This window comes from Electrona antarctica (assembly GCF_951216825.1).
Source record: "Electrona antarctica genome assembly, chromosome: 12".
NCBI classification, from domain to species: domain Eukaryota; kingdom Metazoa; phylum Chordata; class Actinopteri; order Myctophiformes; family Myctophidae; genus Electrona; species Electrona antarctica.
The window spans coordinates 28,265,468-28,279,543 of record NC_136793.1 but is presented as its reverse complement, the minus strand read 5'-3'; the positions used below and the strand labels follow the sequence as shown (position 1 = coordinate 28,279,543).

At 43.4% G+C, this 14,076-nt stretch overlaps 1 protein-coding gene across 3 annotated transcripts in view; it reads left to right on the top strand.

Moving 5' to 3' along the window:
* Window positions 1-14,076, top strand: part of ccser1 (coiled-coil serine-rich protein 1) — a 188,315-nt gene that overhangs the window by 63,129 nt on the left and 111,110 nt on the right. For all 3 annotated transcript variants that reach the window (XM_079516555.1, XM_079516556.1, XM_079516554.1), the window contains exon 8: window positions 12,799-12,973. In XM_079516555.1, coding sequence (XP_079372681.1) covers window positions 12,799-12,973 — 175 coding nt within the window. The remainder of the gene's footprint in view (window positions 1-12,798; window positions 12,974-14,076) is intronic.

Here is a 14,076-nt window from a genome sequence, read left to right as displayed (position 1 = left end):
CTGTGAGCACATGCATGTGTGTAATTGCGGCCATGTAGAAGCACTCCTCTGTAAACGTCAGTACAGCAGCATATAAATGTGTACAGTAGCTCCACCCCCCCACACACACAGTCACCAATAAGACGCCCTGATGGCGAGAAGCGACCTCGTGCACACATCCGCCTGGGTGACGGCAGACTGCTGGCGATCGCTGGCGCTTTGGCATGGGGGGTCAGAGCAACATTCTGTACTGGCCATATATGGAGCGTGTCTTGAGTAACAGGGTTTGATGAGGTCAGATCAACATAAGGAATGTCAGAACAGGTCAGCTATATACAATATATGGAGATCTAAGGGTGGCAGCGGGGGCAGTGTCTTGAGTGTACATGGTTTCATGAGGGCCCAGGTAGGGCCGGGCCTTAAGTTTCGGACCTGTTGAGAACTCTGGCTGCCGGGCACGGCTGCACTAACAACTTTGGGGCGGGCCCGTCGTGTGTTTGAATGGACAGGTATCAGTCAAAAGAGAGACATTGAAGAGGAAGGACGGGTGGGGATCGAGGGATCAACATATGGAATGTCAGAACAGGTCAGCTCCATATGGAGATAGAGGCGTGATGTCACGAGGCGTGACCATATATGGAGACGTGATGTCACGAGGCGTGACATCACAAGGCGTGAATAAATGTGACACGCGGTCCCAATCAACGTATTGATTGACATGCATGTGTTGCTGTTGCACCCACTTGCTCTCTTTATTTGCACACATAACTAATCATTTGATACCTTTTACAGTCACTGAATTAATTGAATGGAAAGCATTTTTTTTAATCCAACACATGCATGTGCATGCATGCGGGCAAATTTGTGCACGCCTTTGTATGAATGTGTGGACGACTGGACGTGCATTCCTGGGAGTGTGCGTGTGCGTGTGGGTCTTGACTCCTGCAAGCCAACAGCCCAGTAATAATGTGCAGTGTGAGGGGTAAAATAATGAAAGCCATAAAAAGGCAGATAATTGGCTTTTTCAAGTTGGTGAAATGGATCACTTTTAATGCTGCTGTTGAGAAATGGCTTCTGAGAGGAGCGTGTGGAGAAAGTAGTGGGGTGATGTGGTGGGGGGAAAGCTTGAGGAGAGCAGAGTGGCGTGACGCGACGCAATGGGGGGGCATTGTGTGGAGAGAGGATTGGGGTGAAGCCGGGGGGAGTGTGTGTACTGTGTGGAGAGAGGATTGGGGTGAAGCAGGGGGGAGTGTGTGTACTGTGTGGAGAGAGGATTGGGGTAAAGCAGGGGGTAGTGTGTGTGTGGAGAGAGGATTGGGGTAAGGCAGGGGGGAGTGTGTGTGGAGAGAGGATTGTGGTGGAGCAGGGGGGCGTATGTGTGGAGAGGATTGGGGTGAAGCAGGGGGGAGTGCGTACTGTGTGGAGAGAGGATTGGGGTAAAGCAGGGGGTAGTGTGTGTGTGGAGAGAGGATTGGGGTAAGGCAGGGGGGAGTGTGTGTGGAGAGAGGATTGGGGTGAAGCAGGGGGGAGTGTGTGTACTGTGTGGAGAGAGGATTGGGGTAAAGCAGGGGGGAGTGTGTGTACTGTGTGGAGAGAGGATTGCGGTGAAGCAGGGGGGAGTGTGTGTGGAGAGAGGATTGGGGTGAAGCAGGGGGGAGTGTGTACTGTGTGGAGAGAGGATTTGGGTAAAGCAGGGGGTAGTGTGTGTGGAGAGAGGATTGGGGTAAAGCAGGGGGGCGTGTGTGTGGAGAGAGGATTGGGGTGAAGCAGGGGGGAGTGTGTGTACTGTGTGGAGAGAGGATTGGGGTGAAGCAGGGGGGAGTGTGTGTGGAGAGAGGATTGGGGTAAAGCAGGGGGGAGTGTGTGTGGAGAGAGGATTGGGGTGAAGCAGGGGGGAGTGTGTGTACTGTGTGGAGAGAGGATTGGGGTGAAGCAGGGGGGCGTGTGTGTACTGTGTGGAGAGAGGATTGCGGTGAAGCAGGGGGGAGTGTGTGTACTGTGTGGAGAGAGGATTGGGGTGAAGCAGGGGGGAGTGTGTGTGGAGAGAGGATTGGGGTGAAGCAGGGAGGAGTGTGTGTGGAGAGAGGATTGCAGTGAAGCCGGGGGGAGTGTGTGTACTGTGTGGAGAGAGGATTGCGGTGAAGCAGGGGGGAGTGTGTGTGGAGAGATGATTGGGGTGAAGCAGGGGGAGTGTGTGTGGAGAGAGGATTGGGGTGAAGCAGGGGGGAGTGTGTGTGGAGAGAGGATTGGGGTGAAGCAGGGGGGAGTGTGTGTGGAGAGAGGATTGGGGTGAAGCAGGGGGGAGTGTGTGGAGAGAGGATTGGGGTGAAGCAGGGGGGAGTGTGTGTGGAGAGAGGAGTGGGGTAGGGCTGGGCGATATGACATATAACTAGATAAAGTGCCCCTCGGGGCACAGGTCTCCACCAGGGCAGGTTAGGTTGTGGCCTCCTGGTGGCGCTATAATAGGCCAAAGTGAAAAGGGTGCCATTTCTTGTTTCGCCTTGGATGGCAATTGGATGATTTGAGGCATTTTGTTCCAAAAATGTGTTTTGCAAAAATCAGAATACTCATGTTTGTTGAATCCGTGCCCAAGCCAGCAACCCTCCAGGTCATCGATCATAGTGGCCAAATCCAATATGGCTGCCAGTCCACCACCTGAAAAAGGTTTTATCTAGAACTTTTGAACCACATGAGCTACTTAGCTCTTATGCTATTATTCTCTTGTTTCAATAAAATTACATCTGTAGTTTACACATTTATGTTTTAGAGATAGTCAGAAAGAAAGGAAGTAGAGCTGGAGGTAGCAGAGACTAAAATGTTGAGGTTCTCTCTGGGAGAAACAAGGATGGATAGGATCATGAATGAGTACATCAGAGGGACAGCACATGTCAGATGTTTTGGAGATAAAGCTAGAGAGGCCAGACTGAGATGGTTTGGACACATACAGAGGAGGGATAGTAAGTATATCGGTAGAAGGACGCTGAGGTTGGAACTGCCAGGCAGGAGGCCTAGAGGAAGATCAAAGAGAAGATTTATGGATGTAGTGAAAGAGCCCTTTCAATAAAGCCCTTTGAATTGAATTGAATTGAATTGAATTGAAATATTGGAGGCAGACTAGCATGGTGAAGTGCTGTATACATGTTCGTATTAAGGAATGGTATTTATTTCCCCTTTCTTCCCCCTAAGCATCCGGCTTATAAGAGCACAAGCTCTTATGATGTGCTTCATTATAATCAATAATGGAGAGTTAGACCTTCATTCAGCCCAGGACACTGAAGGACAGATGAAACCATTGGAAGACAAAACTAGCTAATGGATGTAGAAGGAGAATTATTTCTTTGGTGTAATGGACAGCAGCCACTCAAAACTCAGAAGTGTAAGTGTGTGTGTGTGTGTGTGTGTGTGTGTGTGTGTGTGTGTGTGCGTGTGCGCGTGCACGTGTGTGTGCGTGTGCGCAGGGCTGGACAGGGTCAAAAAGGGAATGGAGAAAAGAAAAGGAATGGATGGAGCGGCCCATTCATTGGGTGGCCCACCGGCATATGCCCTGTACGTCAAGTGGCCAGTCCAGGCCTGAATTTAGTTTTACTCTTGAATACTTAAGTACATTAATAGCACATACTTTTTCACTCTTACTCAAGTAACATTTTGACAGAGCTACTATTACTTGTAGTGTAGTAAATCTGAACAGGTCGTATTTGTACTCAAGTACTGGGGTCGAGTACTCTGTCCACCTCTGGTAAAATAGAGGTTCAGCCACACCCAGTCATAGAGATAAGCATTCCAAAATGTTTATAATTGTCAAAAAACATGATTTAGACACCAAGTTTGCATTCATAGCTCATCTGGTTCAAAAGTTGTATGTAGACAGGTGGCGGACTGGCGGCCATATTGGATTTGGCCACTATAATGACCTGGAGGGTTGCTGGCTCGGGCACGGATTCAACAAACATGAGTTTTCTGAACATTTTGAGCACCTCAGAAAATCTGTAGCTCCAACAGTTTAGAAAATAGAGCCATGTTTGAACTAGCGGTCATTTTTAAAAGGGTGTGGTCATTTTCGGGTATTACGCCCCGGATAGAGAATTTGTCACAGTTCCCAAGTTGTTCGTGGGGGTCATATTAGCCCCCACCAATGCAGTGTCGATTGTGCTGACAAATGACTGCACTGCAGTCATTTGAAGGTCCATATAACCAACACGATTAACAAATACTTTTTTTAATGGAACACAATAAAAGACAATAAAGTCTGAGCAAAAGCAGTCTGAGCAAAAACAAACTGCTGTGTGTGTGTGTGTGTGTGTGTGTGTGTGTGTGTGTGTGTGTGTGTGTGTGTGTGTGTGTGTGTGTGTGTGTGTGTGTGTGTGTGTGTGTGTGTGTGTGTGTGTCTTCTACTTTGCTATCTTCATCCTCATCAGACATCATTAACATATTCTTCTTTTGTTAAATGGTGCCTGGGAGGACTTGAGCTTCTCCATAGGTTAATTGACTGCCAATGGCGCTTGATGGCACTGTTCGCTAACCTATTGGTTTCGGGGGTCCCCGGGACACCACGTAACACGTCGATCACATGACTGAAAAAAATAACTGCTTTCCCAAGGCTGTAGGAGCCGGTGGAAAAACACCACATAACACATTAATATAATAATGGTAATAAAAAAAGTTTTGGTAATAATAATACATGGACAGCAGCGCTCGCTCTACAACAGAGCCTGTAGCTTTCAAACGGATTGTCCGATTCTAGCCCACCCGTGCGCGCAAATATCACAATATTCTATTCTAAGTTTGGTGAAAAACACTGAATCCACTGAAACTGAGTCAGGTCCGTTTTGGGGGACACATAGTAATAGTGTTAAAAATCACAGTTTCTCAAGGTCCGGTCCAGGGCCCACGATGGGTCCAAATAGACACGGGACTGTAACTCTTGACAGTATACAATATTTTTCCAACCCCCAATCTACACCATAAAATAATCTGTATTAATTTAACTCAGAGTGTACAAATGAAACCAAAAAGACCCTTGTGGTTTGTACGCTATCAGAGATGCAGTCCCATAAAAGTTAATTTGGACCTTTTATTCCACTAAAGTGTGATAAATGATTAAAATGAATGTCTGATCCATAGACATCATCCCCCAATCAGACAACAAGAGGAAAGTAGGTGAAGAGAGGAAAGGGGATGAAAAGAGTTGTGGAGGAGAGAGCTGCTATTTTATCTGTACTTACTACTTAGTGTCTGTCTCCTTTGTACAACTAACCTTAGACTAGAATAGAAGACACAACTAGTCTCCACCAGGTCACATAAGTTATTGTGGGCCAGCAATGTTTGAAATTGGCGAATAAGGATGGAATATGAAAAGTCTGACAGATCTGTCTTGATCACATGACTATAAAAATAGTGTACCAATTTGCTGGTGTTTGGACAAATTCTGTAGGAGTATCGTAAACATCTGCCTGCTGGTGGCGCTACAAAAGGTTGATAAATGCCTCTATGGAGTTTCACGTCGATCGGCCCAGTTATAGCTACCGTAAATAGTATAGTGAATAGAGCGTCGCAGTCCCGCCTCCTACCCGGGACCAGGAAATGAAATCCAATGCATTATTCTCATAGACATTTCGTAAAGTATTTATTTAAAGACGGTTACGCCGCGGACAAAGCCAACTCGAGTCGTGACAACTCATGACAACACAAACAATATTTTGGACCAAACAAATAATTAGAAAGAAGAAAAAAACGGCAGGTTACAACACTTTTTTTGTTGTTTTTCTTCTTTCTAATTATTTGTTTGGTCCAAAATATTGTTTGTGTTGTCATGAGTTGTCACGACTCGAGTTGGCTTTGTCCGCGGCGTAACCGTCTTTAAATAAATACTTTACGAAATGTCTATGAGAATAATGCATTGGATTTCATTTCCTGGTCCCGGGTAGGAGGCGGGACTGCGACGCTCTATTGGCTTGTTATAGCACCACCATAACGCAGATTTGAAAAATGTAGGGTGGCCAGCAAGCACGGTCAGGACCTAGACCAATTAATGTGTGTGTACAGTTGGGTGCCACCGATATTGTCCCTTATCATTTGACCCATTTAGGCCTGACCTCAAAATTTAAAAAAATCCTTCTAAATCCTCCAGTTTTCTGAAATAAATATTTTCACGATTTTTCAAAAATAGCAGACCTACAAGCTCGTAGTGCGCCACTCGGTGGCGCGCTATGAGCTTGTAGATCTGCTATTTTTCAATAGCTAAATTATAACATAATGTTAAACACCAAAAGGGGTTCCCGCCCAAAATGGGTTAACTGTCCTTTTGCGCAGATCACGCAAAGGACAATATCGATGGCCTCCAACTGTATGTATATATATACATTTTAGGGCATTTACCAAAAAGACGACTTGTCGACACGTCAACATCATTAACGCAAGTTGCTGCCCGCCAAGAGATGCCCAGTAATTGCTTTTATAATTGTATGTATTATTGTATAATGTGTTATTATTTTTGCTCCATATGCGAGATGTGTACTGTGTACAGAATGCAAACTGTAGTACTGGCTATTGACAATGACAGGATTGATTATTTCCTTTTCCAACTGTGTCATGTTTTCCAATGTAACCAGGCACCGGCATTAACGAGCCCTTTTCAGCTGTGCCTCTTTGATGTGCCGAGGTCCGCTGCGTGCCCTCTGTACCAGTGATTGACAGGCTGAACTGCACAGTGTCAAAAGTCAGAACAGAAGCCGCAAACTTTATGTTGGAAAAATTCATGAGACACCCTTGATGAAGGTCCAGAGGGACCGAAATATCTGTCAATTTTAATACAAACCGATGCCGCTGAGCATGAGCAGTGTGCATGAGTTTTGTTCATGAAATACTTTTCTCATGATTGCTTCAGTCTCCAACGCACGTGCATCTGAACGAAGTGGATGTGTGGATATTTCTTTTGCATGGATAAATTCACCCGAAACTAAGGAGGCCTATCATTTTCCAATGTCGCTGGTTGCCATGGAATCTATAATATTAACATCAGAACAAAAGCCGTACATTAAGGGAGAAAGGATCATAGAATTAGGCTATTCTATGAAATCCAGGTAAATTTCATTTTCGTAACATCCCATACAAATTTTAGCCACTAGGTGGTGCAATGTTACATGGCATCCTACAAGATGAAACTACAACTTTGTCCACTAGTCGCCTTCCTACTCACAGGCTATACATATTCTCACATACCTGGGCTTTATTGTACTGTGCGTGTGCGTGCGTGTGCGTGTGTGTGCGTTACAGAGAGCGAGTGAGAGAGAGAAGGAGAATGTAAAAGTGCTATGGTTTTATGAATGTGGAAAGACAGATGGCCCTGAGCAGTGGAATGACCACTGTTGCCTGTATATCATCTATCACTGCTGAACAGACTTGTCTTCAACCAACCCGTGCACAACTTTAGGTGTGTGCGTGTGAGAGAGAGAGAGAGAGAATGCCATGCTCACATAGTGTCTGGTAATTATGTGCTGAGTATAGACTAGTCTATCATATACTGTACACACAGACACATTGGGTTCTCCAGAGAAACAGGTATATCATTCATTTTAACAATTCCATTCCAGTTCTTCCTTGGGAGTTTGAGTTTTAACCTTTAATATTACATTTCTCTCACTTACCAACCATGGCTGACAACTATGGCACCTGTTCTTTGAAACAAATCACCAGTGGGGTTAGCCTTTTGCTGATAGCAAAACATTATTTTAGGTTAGACTGACAAAACCTTCTAGAAAAATGCATTACCACCAACACTGGCACAGGAATGCCATTGCAAAGGGCTGTTCCCTGTTAAGTCAATGCGTGATAATAACTGATTGTTAAGAGCAAACTCATGCAGTTGCACATTATTCACATATACCAGGGGTTCTCAACGTTTTTGGCCGGGGACCCCCGGAAATGCTTTGGCAACGTCTCGGGACCCCCGCCCCGCCCCCTCCCGACCCCCAATATAAATTGACTGCTACAATAACCTTAAACCATTTTGGACGGGAACCCCTTTTGGTGTTTTAAGCATTGTTATAATTTAGCTATTGAAAAATAGCAGATCTACAAGCTCATAGCGCGCCACCGAGTGGCGCGCTACGAGCTTGTAGGTCTGCTATTTTTGAAAAATCGTGAAAATAAAATGTATAATTATATATATTTTTTTTTAATAAAATAATTTGGGGACCCCCTAAAATAATTTGGCGACCCCCCGAGGGGTCGCGACCCACGGGTTGAGAACCCCTGCTGTAAGCTGCCCAGTGCAACGACAAGTCTTTTACAGTTGGCCAGGTCCACTGGCCTGAAGGTGCCTTGCTCATAGGCAACCCTGTGATATTCTACTGTCAGAGAACAGATGACTTTCCCTGGAAATTAGATCATAAACCAGGGAATACAGTAACAAAAAACATGTATAAGAGATACAAAAGTCTTAAGTGATTGATCATCATATGATTTATTTACATTAGTGTTTATCCCGCCAGAGACAGAATGAGCTGAGAGAGAATGACATGGAAAAGTTGACTATACGGACAAGAGAGCCCTGATAGGTCGATAGGGACAAGAGAGCCCTGATAGGTCGATACGGACAAGAGAGCCCTGATAGGTCGATAGGTCCCGAAAGAACTGAGCTCCTAAACCGACAGAGATCTCACCTGCTCAAGTTAAACAGAAATGCCGTGTGTGTGTGTGTGTGTGTGTGTGTGTGTGTGTGTGTGTGTGTGTGTGTGTGTGTGTGTGTGTGTGTGTGTGTGTGTGTGTGTGTGTGTGTGTGTGTGTGTGTGTGTGTGTGTGTGTGTGTGTGTGTGTGTGTGTGTGTGTGTGTGTGTGTGTGTGCGCGCGCACGGGCGCACGTGTGTGTTACAGTATGTGTGTGTGATCCGGTCAGATTGCTCTGTCACTTCCAGCCCCCGTATAAAAAAAACCCGACGTGGAATGGTTGCCACCCATAACCACGAGAAGTTTGTTTATGCTGTTTCAGATAAGCTATGTTGCGCTAATAATAACACAACCTGGATTTGAACATTGTACGTGTCAATCTGCGTGTTAGTGCTATAGAGATAATATCCAAAGCGCCCTCCCGCTCATAAAACACAGTGGTTGAGGATACCGAAATTAAAGTCGTTCGTCTACGTGTGTGTGTGTGTGTGTGTGTGTGTGTGTGTGTGTGTGTGTGTGTGTGCGTGTGTGCGTGTGTGCGTGTGTGCGTGTGTGCGTGCGTGCGTGTGTGCGTGCGCGCGCGCGCGCGCGCGCAACAGTGTTTATCCCGCCTGAGAGAGAATGACATGGAAAAGTTTACTATACGGACAAGAGAGCCCTGATAGGTCGATACTGTAGGTCCCGAAAGATGTTAACTGAGCTTCTTAAACCGACAGAGTTCTCACCTGTCCTCACATGACAGCAGCTCCTCACTTTGTCTGAGGCTTTCTGACAGAGCCCTGGAGGACCCTTGTGCTTAGATACAGTATCGGTTTATTGTTGTATTTGTCAGGATGACACGTAGAAAGGCCATGATGGAGAGATTAAGATTGTGCTGGGGAGAAGTGTGTGTGAGTGTGTGTGCGCGCGTGTGCGTGTGTGTGTGCGCGCACGTGTGTGTGTGTTCGTGCGAGCTTATGTTTAGGTGAGCAAGAGGCCGAGGGTGAGTGAGCAAAGGAATGGATAGAGAGTGTGTTGGAGCGAGAAACAAAGAATGGAAAGAGGTGGGATGAGATGGTTCTGTAATGTGATTTTGTTTCTCCCTGAAGATAACTTGCTGTCTAAATTCATTTGGCCAGGCTGTGCTCACCCGAATGGTTAAATGTGTAAAAAAATAGAAAAGACTTTCATGTGTTTTCTTAATTTCTCCCTTGTGGACAATAATTTTTAATCAAGTAAACTGATCATTGAATCCTCGAAGGCCATCTACAGTAAAATATAATACATTTTATAAAACGGGGTTCTAGACTCTTTCTCTCTCTTTCCCTATCTCTCTCTTTCTTTCTTTCTCTCTCACTCTTTAATAGCAATGGTCTCTGACCGTCTTAGCTGTTCTAAAATCACAGAAAATCCACAGCCTAGTGTCGCTTATTGCATTTCTAAAACAGTTACTAAGTAACTGTTGGTTAAACAGAGATCTAACACAGTGTATCGTGTGTGCGGACATTAAATCTTTCTTCATATCCCAATTAAGATCAGTTTTTGAGCTGCATTTCATTTAGAAGAACTCAAAGTTCAACATGACTGAAGTGGTTAGTCACTTACAGTGACTAACTTACAGTGACTGAAATCAGGCACTTTATTTTGAATGCAGTGAGGTGAGTTCAGTTTTATTAAAGAGATCAGATTTACATGCACACTGTTGCTCACTGATCTTAATGTGATTATGAGAAATCTTACAGAGAATGAATAAATATATTTTCATAATTTCACACCTCGTTAAACTCGGAAACTTCATGACTTTTGGTTCTCTGAAGAATGCACAAATGAACCTCATGTCTGATTGAGATCTGTCACTTGTCACTAATGATATTCATTAACTTCATGTCAGCTTAGAATTTGATGCAGACAAATCCTTTTGGAGAGACTGAGAGCATGATGTGTTAACTTATATTTAGGTCATGAATTCATGAATTATCTTTTTGCTAGAGTGGGCTGGCCAAGATGGGCAACAGTGCAAGTTGATACTTGAAACATTCTGACAAGCACAAGTTTTTCATTTTTTTTCATTTTTTTCGAACATATTAAAACATAAAAGAACAGACAATGGAAATAAAGGAAGAACTAGATTTAAAATAATAATAAAACAAGAAATAAAACAAGGGATATCTAATATCCTTATAGTTTATGTTCGAAAAAGGGATAGGAAGAAGTTTAGTTAAAAACTTATCGGGTCCTACCCCTTCTTTGTGTATCAAAAAAATAAAAATAAAATAAATAGTCAAGCATATACTGTACAAGACAGTCAAGGGTCAAGGTTGACCCTTGAGGACATACATTTATACACTCACAAAAACGTACGCGTACACACTGTACCCAGCTATTCTATCCTATATATATATATTTATTATATATTTTTTAAACATTTTTTTAAACTTATTCCAAGTTACAATACACTCCAAAATCCATCGATTATTTTGACATAGACATAACCTACTGTACATAGTTGTACACCATATTCAGAGTGAGCATGTCAGTTTGTTTCCCAGGGTTCATTTATTGATATATTTTTTTAGAGCTGTTATTTGTAGTTCACATTCAGCACCCGGCATTGTGCATTTACATTGGATATACATTTTGATGTAACACTTCCTGAGGATTGCATGAAGTAATGTGGATGACTGCAATATGTAATATAAAGGACTGCAACTGTGTACTGTCTGGACAAAGACAATAGAAGATCTACAAGCTCACAAAGCGTAATGATAAATCATACTTCACTGCATGAAGCAATACATAGGAGATATTTATAATAGAGAGAGATAATTTTACAAACGGCAAAACTGCATTCTTTATGTATTTTGCTGTGTTTATGGCTGTGTTCAAAGGGAACATAATAATATTTCGTCAGTAACAATTTTGGTCCTTGACTCCATGTGAGTGCGTTAGCCTTGGAACTGCAAAATCAATGGCCTTTTGTTAGGATTCCATTTTGTGACATTTGAGAGTCACTTGAGGCAAACAACAAATCCTATTGATTTATAGAACCTGCTAGTTGCTTTTTAATTAATTTTCAGGGAGGAAGAAAAATAATTTCCAGCTACTGTATGTTTAGTTGTGGTACATCAGGAAGGCTATTTATTTATCTATCCCATTTGTTGTTCAGATCTCTTGTTTATACAATTTAATCCAGGATTAAGTGCATTCTTAAACCTTTACAATTTTTGGTTGGGTACCCACCCAAATTTTACACTGGCCTGCTCAAACTTGGATTAAGCCTGTTGATGTAGACTCAGTGGGACAGGGCTAACACTCTGCATGCTGGAACTGCTCCTATTCCTGGGCTAGCTGTCTTCTACACCTCATGTAGATTGTAGAAAAGGGTTACATTAATTAACCATTGGGAAAGCACTTTTAAGAATTGATCATTCGGTATGTCTTTGGGGATTTACCTCTTGGGATAAACGCACGCACGCACGCACACGCACAAACACATACAAACCAAACAAATCCACAATCCAGAACAAATCCACTTTAGGAGGTCTATTGTAGCTGGATCAGAATTGCCATTTCTCATTTTTCCCACCATAATTTTACAATAAACCCAGAACTTGGGGCGACTGTGGCTCAAGAGGTAGAGCAGGTTGTCCAATGATCCATGGGTCGGCGGTTCGAATCCCGGCTCCTCCTGTCTACATGTTGAAGTGTCCTTGGGCAAGACACTGAACCCCAAATTGCTCCCGATGTGCTGGTTGGTACCTTGCATGGCTTCCGCCGCAATCGGTGTGTGAATGTGTGTGTGAATGGGTGAATGTAATGCACAATCTATGTAAAGCGCCTTGGATAAAGGTGCTATATAAATGCACCATTTAGTTGATCATGTACCAAACATCTGCAAGGCATGTACCAGGTCTGCACCAGGCATGTTCCAGACATGTACCTAGCATGTATCAAACATGTATCACATATGCACTAGGCATGTACCATCCAGCAGACTTGTACCAGGGAAGTATGAGGCTTGTACCAGACATACGTGAAAACGTCAAAAATGTAATACATGTATCTATTCTCTATATAGTACAAACTGTATCTTTCTATTTGTGCTTCTATTTCTTCTCTCCCTCATAATCTCTCTTTCTTATTTTTTCCTTCCCCATTTTCATCTTCTATCTGCAGGGACCCCAGTCGTCCGACTAGCCTGCTGCCCGCCGATTGGACCTCAGGACTGGGCTTGGGGAGAGAGGATGAGCCCCTGCCTCCAGGGCTGGAGGCGCTGCCTCTTAGACTGATGCAACAGGACTGCACTGCTGTCAAAACCCTGCTGCTCAGACTGCGGCGAGCTCTACAGGAGGTGGGGAACAGATACGCACACACGTTACACATACACACACGCGCGGATACATGCACAATTTGAATGGAGATACTGTATAAGCTATATGACTTTTATATAAGATTCCACCACAGGACGAACACATTTCTTGTGTTTGAAGTAGAATTTTGCAGAATTCAAAATGACCTACTTTTACACATAATCCCCTTTCCATTTCTTCCCCTTTACCTTTCATATTGTTTGTCACACAGAAGTACACAACTCCACACAAACATATACAGTACACCTACATCGCTACTGTATATTCCGCTGTGTATTTCTATAATCAATCTGCTTACATATCTTCTGGATGTTTATGTCTATTTGATCAGTCATTAACTTCAGTGTTTGGCACCATAATGAAACAAATGGAGCCCACATTATTGGACACGTTTCAAAATTCAAAGTCAGAGAACAGCATGTTTTTATTTATTGGAAGGTTATTCCTTAACGAATCCCATACCTTATGAAAAACAAACCATCTAAAAACTTTTAGAACAAAGTTATTTGATTTTCCTCACTCAAACACCTGTCACAGACAACTCAGTCACAGACCTGTGATTTAAGTTTTTAATACATCTAGTCCTGTGATTGCATTACTTGGAGCCACACCAGTCCTTCACTGACAGTTTTGTGTGTCAGTCAACTACTATTCATCAGAAAGAAATCATCCCTCCCAAAGCACAGGCATTTATGCTTTTAGAAAGATCTGCAAATCAATATGTTGTTGTTCATTTCACCAAATAGTCCCTTTTGGGGGGGCTTACTTTCAACAAACAAGTATATGCACTCACTTATATTTCGGGCGTACACATATAAACAGCATGACTCTGCTTTTTAAAGGCTTTGGTGTTTTACTTTTGGCAATAAGACTCATTCAGAGTGAATAGTGGGAAATGGTGAAATTAGCTTCACTGTTTCAAATTAGCTATAACGGTCAATTAGTTAAGCACTTGTACATTCCAAGTACTTTGGTCTCACTGTGAAAAATCTAAGTACCATATTGATGGTCACAGTGTTCAGTCATGCACTCTCTCTCACTGGCCTAGTGCTGTAGAATGGAACGTTCTGAACCAGAAGTAGTG